The sequence below is a fragment of the Saccostrea echinata genome, unplaced genomic scaffold (genome assembly GCF_033153115.1).
Source record: "Saccostrea echinata isolate AGI-Se365-2 ecotype Australia unplaced genomic scaffold, CSIRO_AGI_Sech_v1 ptg000046l, whole genome shotgun sequence".
Classification (NCBI taxonomy): Eukaryota; Metazoa; Mollusca; class Bivalvia; order Ostreida; family Ostreidae; genus Saccostrea; species Saccostrea echinata.
In genome coordinates, this window is record NW_026889795.1 from 1,599,476 (window position 1) to 1,614,502 (window position 15,027).

General features: G+C 33.4%; 1 protein-coding gene across 1 annotated transcript; it reads right to left on the reverse strand.

Annotated features, from left to right (window-relative positions):
- Positions 1-1,012: 1,012 nt before the first annotated feature.
- Positions 1,013-13,640, reverse strand: LOC133202054 (uncharacterized). Its single transcript, XM_061337832.1, has 10 exons — positions 13,260-13,640; positions 11,775-11,975; positions 7,612-7,784; positions 6,159-6,215; positions 5,650-5,771; positions 4,383-4,681; positions 2,471-2,592; positions 2,159-2,253; positions 1,345-1,433; positions 1,013-1,180 (listed from the first exon to the last, which is right to left on the reverse strand). Exons 1-10 carry the CDS (start codon positions 13,578-13,580, stop codon positions 1,094-1,096), a joined length of 1,566 nt encoding a protein of 521 aa, XP_061193816.1. The 5' UTR covers positions 13,581-13,640; the 3' UTR covers positions 1,013-1,093.
- Positions 13,641-15,027: the final 1,387 nt, after the last annotated feature.

The following is a 15,027-nucleotide window of genomic DNA, read 5'->3' on the forward strand; positions in this document are numbered from 1 at the left end:
ACTTTTTCCAACAGTGACCTTGAACTTGCCAGAATGACCTTGGGTCAGAGTTACAACACATCCTGGGGTCATATGCAATCTCTGTACCAAGGAGGAGCTTCCAACAATTCTCCATTACAAAGTTTTAGCCCAGAGGATTGCACGGACAGGAGTACAAGGGGATTCATATAAAAATGTTCAAATCATTACATATCACAGCTGTCATATAAATAATCTTGATCTTTGCCTTTGACAAAATGACTCCAAAATACATATATTTGCATGGTTTTTTTTCTATTGCATCCATCACTATGTACATGCAGTATATATTATATCTTAATTTAGACTAACTGATAGGTACTCAAGCTATTACATCACATATAAAATGTTCACAGATTAACATTGTGAAATACAAGTCATGTAACAGGGTATATCCATATCATGATGCAGGGTGCAAAAAAAATCTGAAGTCTGTATATCTTAAAATCAGTATGGCACAATATTTTCTTATCACTATATCACAAGAATTAATATTTTCAAAGTTAAAATACAGTCCATTAACTTTAAAATGTGTTATCTCAAAGTTGATGGGACTGAGAAAAAAACTACCTGAAGGTTTCGGTTATTGCATGAGGGTTAAGTTCATAAAGAGAATGTAGATGGTACTTCTAACTTCAACAAATATGTATCTTTGGTATTTGAGAAATCGATGTTTGAGATACCAAATTTTATATACATTTACTAATTCCTATTGACCCCAACCTTTAAACTTGCATATTCCCTTTGGATATATTGGGTTTGATGATTAGCTGGTGAAAAATAAATGAAGGATTCTACCACAGTGATAAAATAGAGAGTTAAAAACCAGATATTTTAAAAATATCAAACAAATATAAATTAACATAAAACAAACATCTAATGTATATAAATTCACTAGGTGAATAAATGATAAAAAGATGTGAGAGAACTATGTGTATATCATCAATCGATCAGCATACATTTTGATGTTATTGTACACACACATGTAACTTTGTCCAAAATACAGAGAAGTATGAATCAAAGCTCCACATAATCTGGCAGGATAAATCTAAGGAAAAATGGTTTATAAATGTCGCTACTGTTCAGGATAATAATCCTCAGGATCCATTAATTTCTTTTTGTTGATCGAGTCATACAAGAATTCCTCCGAAACTATCGGAATCTGAAAACGATGAAACCAATTCAGTAGATTTAAGCTTAGTATGATCAACACATTATGGCGCCAATGAGTCTGGGGCACTTATAAATTAGTAAATATATATAATATTTAATACGGGGGTATATACATCTTAACAATAAATAACCTTGAAATATAAAACAACTTACATTTTTGTCCATTGCCTTCATGAATTTGTTGGTAGTACCCTCCACAGATCCCAGCGATGCAACACAGAGGTTGAAATTACCCAGTGTCCCTATGAATAAATCAATGCATACCATTATTACAGTATATTATGCAACTTGGCATTTATGTTTCAAGTGAAATTCATCTTACAAACTACAGTAAATTGCAAGAAAAAAAGGGTACTGCATCTAAACTAACTCATTCATTGCATATATGTAACAGGCTAGCCTCTATTTTATATTTTAGTAAACACAAATATGACCTAGACATTCTTAACTTTAAAACAGACATTATTTACAAACAGGAAGATTTGGTTACACTTTTTATTCAAATAAGATAGCAAAACAAAAAATGTTCAGGAGTTATCCTTCTTTGCCAATTCATCAACCTTCAACAATGGTGAAACAACATTGAATACCAATTTTGAACTGATATTTTTTGTTAAAATGAAATAAAAACATGTTTTATTAACCCAGAAAGACAGAAAGTGGGGGTATGGTAAAAAAAAAAAAAAAACAGAGTGGCATACCTTTCTCACTCATTATGTATTAGTGAGATCTTTTTTCTATGGAACTTATATATTAACTGAATATTCTAGGATTAAACATGGGAAAAAAAAGGAAATTTGTGATGGGCCGGAGTACCGTAACAACAGAGAAAAACTTAAAAAGCTAGATTCCTTCAAAGGCGGAGTCATCAATTCACATGAACCTGCAAATTCTTGCTGGGCCCTGATAAAATATGAACCTACTAAAACATGTAAAATATGAAACTTGTTAAATATTTAATATCTACCTGTTGTGGCTCCATGCTTCACAACAAGCTCTGTGATTTCTTTCTGGGTCAAACAAAAGGCTCCAGTGAACAAAATTTTCTGGTCCTTCAATACTCTGCCAATGCAAAAAAGGGGTGAAAGAAAAAATTATATAAACCATCTGCAGTGAGCAAAAATAGAAGCATTCTATTTTATTTTCTTTTTTTACTTCTTGTTTGTTTTTAGAAATTATTTTCTATCTTGGCTGTTTAAAATTTCAAAATTCACTTTCAGTTGACTTTTTGGCTGTTTTGAGAACTTACTTTCTATTTTGGCTGATTTTCAGAACTTACTTAGACTTTTTGGCAGTTTGAGCTTTTATACATTTTTCATGCACACTTTCATCATCATCATCATCATCGTCATCATCTCCTGATTTCTTTGCTGAAGTAGCCTTACTCCCAGTACCAGTTTTCTGTATAAGAAAACAAAACATACACACATATTGTATATTGCATATACTGTATTGTATATCCACATATTTTACATTTTTATATAGTAACAAAAAGTATGTGTAGTGCCACCTTAATATAAATTTGCTACTGTAGACCACCATATTTTCACCACACCCTATCTTCCTGAGATAGTATTATAACTGTATAAGTAAAACAAAATTTCACATGTTGTGATTTACATATACAATCTTAAATTAAAAAAATTATACACAATATTTCCATTTCGATCTGTTTTCTCTGTGATAGCTCTTTGAAAGTTAGGAGAGTTGATTTCTTGATCATTCCACTCGAATGCAAATTTCGCCAAGCGAAAGGTCAGGAGCCACGAAGGCCTAATATGCATGTAATTCTCATGCGGCTGTCTTTGTGTCTGACTCTAAGAAGGCCTAATATGCACGTAAATCTCGTGCGGCTGTCTTTGTGTTTGACGTCAGTGGACGGGGACTATTGAAATTGACATGTGAGGCCTCATGTAATTTAAATCTATTAATCTACATTTTTAAAATCTAAATTTACAATTTTATTTCACAATGAAATGGAAATATAAGGAATCACTGTCTAGTTAGTAGAGTATGCCAGGGATATCAACGATAGTTGGAAACGTGGGATAATTTATGCATAACGGGCTTCGCCCGTTATGCAAATTATCCCACGTTTCCAACCATCGTTGATGCCCTGGCATACTCTACTAACTAGACAGTGATTCCTTAAATAATTAAATTTTCGTGAGCAGAGATTCTTGTATAATTACGTGAAAATAAGGTTCTTGCAAATAAAAAGTGATTTACCGTAATGATAAAGACACTAAGTCTTGTTGTAGTAAATATTCTGCAATTAATTATAATTTCAGAGTAGTCATCAATCTGACACAATTGATGGTTGGGCTTGATTTGACCCTCTGTCAAATTCACATCACTTTATATATAATAAGTACAGCCGAGCCCAGGAAATCTGAAAACCAATAATCTTGATGCTTCACCTTCTGGATGAAACATGTTGGAAACACAATTGCATTTATATCTTCCAATAGTAAAAGGTGCATTTCAGTTATCTGGTCAATAAGTTTGGAGACACAAGTGTACAGATTGATGAGGCTTAACTGTCTTTACACAGGTCTACAATGCCTTAGTTTGAATTGACACTAGAAGTTTAAACCTTTGATTTATCCATATTCCATTATTTCTTATTCATACATGTTATTCCTCAAATATTTTTTTTCAGTAATGTGTAAAAAAAAAAAAAACAAAAAAAAACATTGGAATCATGTACATTGTTCCAGTCTATGCGAAAGACATCGGACCGTCAGACCTGACCGATGTGCAGTGCCTCTGTCCGACGCGTCATTTTTTACCCGGGACCAGAATGTCTGATGTCTCAGCGTCCGATTTTGAGCTTTACTATTTTGATGCAGAGTCATTCAAATGTTTGTTATAAGTAAAAAAATATCGCACAAATCCAAATACGTAAATGAATTGATTAAAACCGCATGGACCGTCTACAGTAATAAGATTTCCTTGGTTCTGCATTTTCACGTATTTCACTTTTTTACATTAGATTTTTCGGTCTGACAAAATTTGGTTCGGTCCTGTGTGTTCATTGATTACATAGGACCGAATGTCCTGTGTGGTCCAAAAAACTTTCACATAGACAGTTGTTCGTGTATTTACTCAATCTGCACTGCTTATAAAGATACTTTTTTAATATATAATTATTACTTGACAATGACTGAATGATTTTTTTTTTCACTTACACCATATACAAACTCCCCAGATGCCATCTTATAATGAACGATATAGCAGGGCAGAATATGATAAGGGTTAAAGATGACCAGTTCTTTTTTATCGGGTGAAGTGTGAGAGTCGTGTCCCTTGGTCAGCGCCGCCCCGTGGATCAGCTTACTGCAGTGAAACACTTTCCCCGGGAGAACTTGACAGAGGAGGAGCTTCTCTGCCCCCTGGATGTACCCCATACAGTAGTCCGGGTACTCACTGAAGTAAACCCCCTTCCCGTACCAGCCTGTGTCTGTTCTGTGTTTGAAACCTTTATCACCTACAAAAACAATGTACAATATTGTTATGTTAATAGCTAACGTAGCTATATATGTACATGTTTCTAACCATGCAGTTCCTGAGTGGATTTTTTATCAACTTTCTAATCTTGACCTTTTTGCCTTGACCTTCTAACAAAAAAATGCCTAAAAATCTGTGTGTTTTATTTAATTGTGTAGTGTATATGACGTCTGCCTGCTGAAATGTACTCAATGTTTTGTCCAGCATGAAAGTGTGCATGGTTGCAGGAAAATAAACAATTCAGAGCTTTACTGATGAACTCAAACTCTATACAGGTCTACCTTTAAACATTATTCACATATTGAGTAAATTTAAATGAATTTCCTTTGAAAAAAAAAAACAAACAAACAAACAAGAGTTTCCCTCAGTTATGTATCCCAGGACCATCAAACTCTCTAATTTGGGTCCAATAAATGTACCCTTCCCAAATGGGAAAACACCCCAAATTCCCAATTTACGTATCTAGAAATTCCCAATATCATAAACTACGCAGTTTGTGTATAAAAAAAATAAAATTGCGTTAGTTTAAAACCTAATTGAACTTTGTTGTTTTTGTCTTTTAATACCTTAGAATAATCAATTCATGTTATAATAGTTTTAATAAAATTCCCAATTTGACCCAAAACGTTCAACTTGATAATATTCTCAATCTACAATCTAGTGGGACCCAGACCCTGTACCAAAAAGGACTGTATCCGTACATAACATTCTAACTGATGCTCATTAAGCAGCTCATGAGAAACACATGAGAATCTGGTAAGAAAATTCATGCAAATTAAGTAGAATTTGATTTTGCTCATGTGCTCATTGTTAGTCTCTGTTATGGAGGAAAATACTAACAAAAATGCACATGTGCAAAATTATGCTCACTTGGATGCTCATGTACAAAAGTCTATTCAAATATATGTAAATAAATCCATGCATTAAGTCAAAGATACATGTATTTACCAGGAACCCTAAATCCTGTTTCACAGATTTTGGTGATATTTTCTACTTTTGTTCCATGAAATGCTAACACAGGATAGGATAGATCCTCCCCTCTCTGTTTCTTCAGCTCATCTTTTGCATGTCTGAAATTTAAATGTCATTTTAAAATCCAATGTTTGTAATCCGGCAAAGAGCAACAAATTCTTTAATCCACCCACCCTTAATCAATATAAATATTATATGCCTAATCTCAATTGACTTAAACTGTTACAAAGTGACCATGCATGGAATGTTCATGTCAATTTTTACTCAACCCTAATATAGAAACATGAAAAGTGTTGTACCATGTGTGTATGTACAGTATTTCAAATGAATATCCATAAATTTCATGCAAAATTGTTTCCAATATTGGGACATGTTCAAAGCAACTAAAAGAAGAGAGAATATACACTGCCAGTCATGTAATCCTTTAGGAAGCCTCAACACTATGTTATTACATTTAAATTAAGTTCATTATAAACATTTCTTACTTAAATTTGGTCCTCAGCTCTGGATTAACAACATACTCCACTTTTTTAATGGTATAACTGAAAAACACATCATGTCCTTCTGTTATTACAATGGTGACACAACTGAAAACTCTGTGCTCTGAATGATAACCAGTTCCATTTAACTTACATGTACCTGAACTTGTCTAATCAGGACACCATAGGTTCCATAGAAACTGGCCAGATTAGACAAACATTTGAACCATATTAGACAAATTTTAAAAAATTGAATTCACTATCTAAAAAAAGACTAAAATATTTCATCATAATAGGCAAGATTTAGAGTACACAATATTCAGATTAGACAAGTTTTACTATTCATTCACAGCATTAAATGTTGTCCTCTGATCATTCAGAAAGAATTACATATGGTACAGTTGAACTTCGGTATCTTGAACACTGATATCTTGAATACCATGGATATGTCAAAATAATTTAGAAGTCCTAACCCCTTTCAGTATTTTACCCTGGATATCTTGAAGTTTTTTCTTAGTCCCTTTGATTTCAAGATAACAATGTTTGACTGTATATGCATACTTCCCCCAAATAAAAATCGAAAAGATAAAGGGGATTAAGTTGGAGCAGACATGGCGACTTTTAATTAAAATATCAATATATAAATATTACATGTAGTTGAGTGTAACATTAAAAATTTTCACCCCAAGGCAGCCGAGGTTGACAACGGTTTTCCAGGGGTGAAAATTTTCAATGTTACACTCAACTACATGCAATATTTATTATATTATACTTAATGTTTTATACAATTACATATAACAGTGAACCGTGCACGCATAAATTCTGCGCAGTCACTATTTTTTTTAATATCACCTGTCGTCAAGCAATGTTGACTGTTGCTATACTGGAGGGCATGGCTTCATCATTCAGCGGGCAATAGTGTTTTTTAAAAAAAGTTTCTCGACGAATCAGATTCAACTAATTTACATGAAAGTATAATATCATAAAATATACTCTTTTTTCCTCTAAAAATTATAGAAATTTATGTCATTTTCTTGATGTTCTATCTAACATATAGCATCATGTTAAGTTTTATGTCTGCATATATTCCCTTGGTTTAAAACATTTTTCTATCGAAGTTTGAATTTGGAGGTAAATATTGGTCATTACAAAATATAGTCTTTTATACTATATATTTGTGTGTAAACCTTGATGTTTTGTCTATATACTGCAGATGAAACAAATCATTGAGAGAATCAATAGCAAACTGTAAACCAACTCTTTATATATCTTTACCAGCAAACATTTCCTGCTGCAAGCCAATTGTGAAATTCTATACTTTATATATGCAAAATGTTTCCTCAGTCACAAAAAATAATAATCTTAGTAGAATCTCAACCCTAAGAATCACAAACAAAACTTCTTGCGGGTTTACAGCATTATGTAAAAATTTTTCTTACAGTGTAGGTGTCTTGCCTACCTATTGTCCGTGCCACTTAGGAGGCGGTAAAACTGTGACTCGGCGAGTCTGAAATGAGTCTGCTCAGCCGATCCCTCCTTATGGTTTCTCTCAGCCATAAGTGAAAAGTACACGGTGTCTGTCCCCTCTAAAGCAGCCTTCTCCCCTTCCACAAATAACAGGCCAGAGGACACCTATAGGCACCACAAACACATACAGGTCAACAAATTAGGTCAATGCACTTTGAGTTACTTTCAAAGGTTTTCTTGACTTTTTCAAAGTGGGTTCAGAGGCCATAGACTTGAAAATTGTGATGCTTCAAATGTTCAGATTGTGAAATTTTGAAATTAGGACTAATGGGTACCTGCCTTGATTTTCTTTCACGGTAAGTACTTTGGACTAAAACTTGAATGAATAGGTAAAGAAGATCAAAAATTAAGAAAATGTAGTTGATTTTTTAATGGAATGTGTCCAATATTAAAATGGACTAAAAATAGTTGCTTCTTTGTAATATTTATGGCCCCAATAATGATAATCCAGCCTTCTATGAAAACATACAAACTTGTATAGATGATTTTAATTGTGAAAGTGTTATTATGTGTGGTGACTTCAACCTTGTTTTGAACCCAGACATTGACTATTAAAATTACAAACATATAAATAATCCAAACGCAAGGCAAAAGGTTCTTGATTTTATTGAAGATGGTGGTTATATTGATATATACAGACAATTTCATCCAGACACCCAAAGATATACATGGAGGAAAAAAAATCCACTAAAACAAAGCAGGCTTGATTTCTTTCTGATCTCAGAAAATATATTGCCAAGTGCAATAGAATGTACAATTGAAACAAGTTATAGGTCTGATCATTCTATGATTAGTTTATCTTTATCTTTTAATGATTTTAAGAAAGGTAAAGGTCTTTGGAAATTTAATAATTCCCTTTTGAGTGATGAAAATTTTCTTTATACTATAAATGAAGTCATCAAGAATGTTAAAAAACAGTATGCTGTACCTGTATATTTAATGGAAAACTTGCAACAAGTTAACGATGAAGAACTAACTTTTACAATAAATGACCAATTGTTTTTGGAAACCCTTCTCATGGAAATAAGAGGAAAATGTATTTCCTACTCTTCATACAAAAAGAAACTAACAAAACTAAAAGAAGAAAAACTTGTAGAAGAAATAAAACGCCTTGAAGAAACAATACATACTACTGCTGACAATGTTGAAATTTTAGAGGAAAAAAATAAGGAATTAGAAGATATAAGAAAACAAAAGATGAGGGGTGTTTTAATAAGATCTAGGGCAAGATGGGTAGAACAAGGGGAAAAACCATCACATTATTTTTGCAACTTAGAGAATAGAAATTTTACAAGCAAGATCATTCCAAAAGTAGAAACAGAAAATGGTACAATTATTTATAAGCAGGCCGAAATACTGAATGAAGCCAAAAAATATTATGAATACTTATATAGAGATATAGATAATTCTTTAAATGACATCAATCTTGATGATGAATTAAACTTTCCAAATATTGTTAAACTTTCAAAAGTTGAGTCCTTGGAGACAGAAGGTAAAATAACATTAAAAGAAGCTTCAGAAACACTCCATAATATGAAATCAAACAAATCTCCAGGTTCAGATGGGTTTACATCAGAGTTTTTTAAGGTATTTTGGAAATCCGTTGGAATTTTTGTTGTAAGGTCCATTAACTATGCTTATGAAAACAATACTTTAAGTATCACGCAAAGACATGGTATTATTACTTGTATACCGAAAGGTGATAAACCCAGACAACTTTTAAAAAACTGGAGACCCATCTCTTTACTAAATACTATTTATAAAATCGCATCCGGCTCAATTGCTAATAGAATGAAAAAATATCTTGATAAAATTGTTCATCGAGATCAAACTGGATTTATACAAGGAAGAAATATTTCTGAAAATATAAGACTGATATATGATATCATGCAATTTACAGAGGAAGAACATATACCAGGACTTTTACTCCTGGTAGATTTTGAAAAAGCTTTTGATTCCTTGTCTTGGTCTTTTATACAGAAATCCCTCAAATTTTTTAATTTTAGTAATTCGTTTAGAAAATGGGTTGATATTTTTTATACAAATATTACAGCTGCTGTTAATCAAGGAGGAAATCTATCACAGTCTTTTAACTTACACAGAGGCTGCCGTCAAGGAGATCCTTTGTCTCCATATTTATTCCTCATTTGTGCAGAAATCCTTGCAATCAGCATAAGAAACAATAAAGATATAAAAGGGATTCAGTTTATGAATACTGAAAAAAAGTTAACTATGTTGGCAGATGATACTTCTCTAATATTAGATGGAAGTGAAAAATCACTTCAGTCTAGTCTTGTTACTCTTAAAAAATTTGCGGACATATCAGGTTTGCACATAAATTATAGTAAAACTCAAGTAGTTTGGATTGGGTCAAAAAAAGGTAGCAATGATACTCTATGTACAGATAATATATTAGAGTGGGGAAAAGCAACTTTTAAATTATTAGGCATTGAATTTGATACAAATCTTCAAAATATACTTATGCTTAATTATGCATCTAAAATTGGTAATATAAAAAAATTAATACAACACTGGAACAAGAGAAATTTAACTCCTCTTGGTCGCTTGACAGTTTTAAAAACCCTTTTACTGCCGACCTTAAATCATATTTTTGCATCTCTCCCAAATCCCTCTGAAATACAAATAAAAGAATTAGAGAAGATTTTCTATACATTTGTAATGGGTAGTAATAATTCAAGACTGAAAAGGAAAATTTGCATAATGAATTATAAGGAAGGGGGCTTCAAGATGATCAGTGTAAGAGAGTTCATTATGTCCTTAAAACTAGTATGGATGAAAAAATTGTTACTACAGGACAATGGGTTGGATTCTTTTTTAGATGTTGACATTAAAAAAGTTGTATACTGTGGGCAAGAGTATGTTGTCAAAAAAATGAATGATTTAAAAAATATATTTTGGAGGGATGTGTTGCAAGCATGGTTAAACTTTAGTGAAAAATCCTTACAAAATGACACACTTCTTTCTTTAGAACCATTATTTCTAAACAAAAATTTAATTATTAATAAAAAGCCATTTTTCTATGGAAGATGGTTTTCAGGTAATATTTCATGTATTAGTGACATACTTTATGAAGATGGGTCATTTATGAGTTTGAATGACCTGCACGCGAAATACGGGATAAAAACACATTTTCTTGAATATAATGGCATTAAAGCAGCAATATTAGAATGGCTGAGAAAGATAAACAGAGATCCTAATTATTTATTAAAGGTAACTTATCCATATATTCCAGAGAAGGTTAATTCTCTACTGAATGCTAAAAAATCCCATGATTTCTATGAAATATTAATCAAACAAATAATTGAACCTTTGGGTAAAATCTCTTGGAATAGAGTCTTTGACTTGAGCAATGGTGAATGGGAGAAAATCTTTTTACTCCCATTCAAAATTACAAAAAACACAAAACTTCAGTGGTTCCAATTTAGAATAAATCATAAAATACTAGCAACAAATTCCTTCCTGCATAAAATTAAAAAAATTGACAGTAATGTATGTACTCTTTGTAAAACAGAAACTGAAACAATTGAACACTTGTTGTGGGAATGTGAACATGTTCAGACTCTTTTAGAGAATTTTGCAGAGTACTGCTTTGATAGAATCCACTCTACTATAACCTTCTCAAAAAAGGAATTTTTACTAGGCTCTGTGAAGAAAACTGACAAGCTTAAAAATATTATTGCTCTACAAATCAAATATTACATTTATCTGTACAAATGTACAAACAGAAACATTTCCTTAGGTGGGTTGATATCCTCTATTAAGACAATGTATGAATTACAAAAATATATATCTTATAAAAATAATGAAAGAGAATCTTTTGATGAAAGCTGGAGACTTTTGAATGACTTATTTTCATAATTCTCTCTCTCTCTCTCTCTCTCCCCCCTCTCTCTCTCCTCTCTTTCTCTCTCTCTCAATTTTTTTTGTAAAAAGAAACCATTGAAAATACAATAAATTATAAAAAAAAAAAATAGGTCAGGAAAATCCCTGACTTTCCATGTTTTTATGTAGTTGAAGACTTACTCAAAATCAATGTTGCATTCTTGTTACTACACTCAACAAAGATTTATCAACCTTTTGCTGCATTTTCTCCAATTCCTTTTCCTTCTCTTTAACTTTGTCTTTCGTTTCCTTTAATTCTTCCTGTAGTTTCTGCTTGGCTTCAAACGCTTGTTTGATCAGCTCCTTTCTTTCATCTTCTGTCATCTGTGAGTACTTCTTAACCAGAGACATGCCTCTTTTCAAGATGTCTGCAGACTTGACTTTTGACTTTTTCTTTAAAATATATTGTGCAATAATTGATTTGTTGGAAAACAGGAAAAACTACGATTAAGAATAAAAATTGTCAGTTTTGTAATGAAGCACCAGGGACAAACAATTTTGATTCGTTATAAACGTAATTCATTATATCCAGTTAATTTTCACTGCATTTTAAAACCACGGGGAAAGAAAATCACATTGGGGTAAGCGTGAATTCATTATAAGTGTGTTAGTTATAACCATGTTTTACCGTATTTTGCAGATTATAAATATTATAACAGGATGGGACAAAATGTGTCAAATCAAACATGGATAACTCAGGACCCCTGACCTTTAGACAGGTATCATATGAGCTATCTTGCCATTGATGAACAAACCCAATGCCTGAATGACAACCATAATTATGTCTCCCTCCTCAAATATCTTTATCCCAGAGGACACCAACCCAAACTCATCCTCTAATGTCTACCATCTTTCACTTTCATGATCACAACATGATCACAACACCAAATTTAACTGGAAGGGGGGATGATGGGCCAGTCCAGGATTCAAACGCATGCCCCCCGTACTCTAGACAGGTGCTTTATCAACTGAGTTATCTGGTCATTGTCTAACCAGACTAACAGCATTACAGGTACCCCAATGATCTTAAATATCTATTTTCTAGGGGTTTTTTTAATATTTGTTGTGCCAGGTTCTCCGCGTCTATCTGGTTGGAAGTGTAATTTAAACTTGCATTACTCAGGGTCACAATAACAGTATTACATGTTTAAAAAAAATCACTATCTAGTTCTAATATCATACTATTCCTTTTGTAACTGGCCAGGACAAAAATGCACAAGACCAGACCAGGATTTGAACCTGTAAATGGATACCAGGGATTAAACCTGCCTGACTGCCACATTCTTTCCTCCTCAAAGGTCTCACTTTGCCCCTGAAAACCAACCAAGATACTGACTTACACCTCCAAGTCCAGAGGTAGTGAACATCGCCAAATGTAACCAGTGAGGAGAAAAATGTGAGGGACCAGACAAGGATTCCAACCTGAGCCCCCCTGAATCACTAGTCAGGTGCTGTGCTATCTGGCCACCTGCGATTGATCATTGTCATTTACTACAATAATACACCAGATTGTGGTACAGTACTGTATGCTAATTATAGGAAGAAGAACCCGCCTGATCACCATGTTTAATTCTTCTGGGAATGCAATAAATCACGTATACTTAGCATGTGATTTCAACAGCCATGGGATAATGACAAACGACAAAATAATCTGACAGTATCAGCTGAGTGTCTTACCTTATCCTCTTCATCTGATTCTATAGGATCCGTGTCACTCCCACTGTCCTTGCCTTTTATCACAGTGGGATGAGAATACTCAGCAAAGTGAAGAAGATTCTTCCTGTAACAACTAGCACCATATTTACAGGGTGGAAGGTTGCTGTCATTGACACTGGCCTTGGTATCGCTGTTCGTGCCGTTGTCACTTGCAGAAGCGTCAGTCTTCTTCGAGGGATGTGTAAATTCTTTAAAATGCTCAGGATTTTTTCTGTAACATCGTGCTCCATATGGGCACACTGGTAGTGCCGAGGTTTTCGGTTTCTTTGCAGGACTTGCCATCGATCGGGGTTTTTATATGCAGTGAAAATATTTAGTACATGATAATTCTCAGCAAGTTTCGTTTTAGGACTTTGTTTGGGCAACAATGGTCGTACGTTAACTTCTTCGATATAGACAATGTATCATTTCATTTGTACATTATATATCCAATGATTTTTTTATTCAATAAGTATATCCAAGTTTAAAGATCAACATCCAATAAGCGGCATGTACCAGTTTTCAAGACAGAAATAAAATTTAGACGAATCTTTAACTGTACGCTTTACCTTGATTTGACGATTTACTTCAATCTAGGGTGGCAGAGGATAGTTTTTTTTAATGCCAAACATGTGCCGAGGGGGTACACATATACATGCGATCCATAAAAACATGTACATGGGGACAGTTTTCCAGGGGCTAATTAATTACGCTTCATATGCCCATGGCTCACAAATTATGTCAACAAATTACATGTAATCTGCGTATTAGAGTGCACATGTACCAAAAATGCACCTGGGGACTCCCCAAATTTTGGCTTGTTTTTCCAAGATTTGGGCCTCATTCATACCCATACAACCCACCCCCAGGCCCGAGCGAGCAGGATAAAACACCCAGTAGTCTGTAAATCAATGCAAGCCCTAATAAAAATTCACCAATTGATATGGGGTCATTCACCTTCCCTCTGAGATACACACCTTCTTCTAAGGCCTACTGCTTTTCAGCTGAATTTCCTCTGCAACTGACCACGTGTCTTAGTTTCGCATTTACAACTCTGTATATGATAAGCGTCATAGTGACACCTACATGTTGCACATCATTTTTTTCAGCAAGCACTCTGCTACTCTGCAAATGTGTCCCATAATTATTCTAATCATTTTTCTACATAAAATATCACATCAAACAGGGGATATCTCATTTTTTTAAGAAATTTGACCGGGTCTTTAGTACGAAACTATCCCCTGCCACCTTTAACTTTCAAAGTTTGCTTTTCAATTAAAATAACTTTCCATATTTAGAAAGTGCAATCAATTCTGAGTAAAAATATACTAAATATGTCTTATTTCAATGAAAAATAAAAAAGTTAGAGGCAAATAAGTGACCCCACCAACTGTCGGTCAACCACCTTAACCCCATATTCTTTGTGTTACTTCAAAAATGACCAACTCCTACAATCCAAAAGAAACTATTTCTTATCAAAACAGTGTTAAATGGTAACTTTGATCAATTTCAAATGCAGCCACATATAAAAAACTCAATAAGAATTGCATGCCTTGATGAAATGTACTCACATGTAACACATACTCTCCTATTTTGGATGTTTTGAGAAATCCCATTTTACCTCTTAATTGCTTGAATTTATACATCTACAGCTTGTTTGCAAAAAGAAAACCTAATCTATTTTTCAGGATATTTATTGTAATATACAAAAACCCCTCTTGCATCAAAGGTTCAAGAAGAAGTGCCCTGG

Excerpts from the sequence above, each read along its gene's own strand:
- LOC133202054 (XM_061337832.1), bottom strand. The coding sequence starts at position 13,580 with ATGGCAAGTCCTGCAAAGAAACCGAAAACCTCGGCACTACCAGTGTGC. Across the intron at positions 7,785-11,774 it reads TGGAGAAAATGCAGCAAAAG|GTGTCCTCTGGCCTGTTATT; the intron begins GTTGATAAATCT and ends TGGTGCCTATAG. Across the intron at positions 1,181-1,344 it reads TGAAGGCAATGGACAAAAAT|ATTCCGATAGTTTCGGAGGA; the intron begins GTAAGTTGTTTT and ends CATCGTTTTCAG.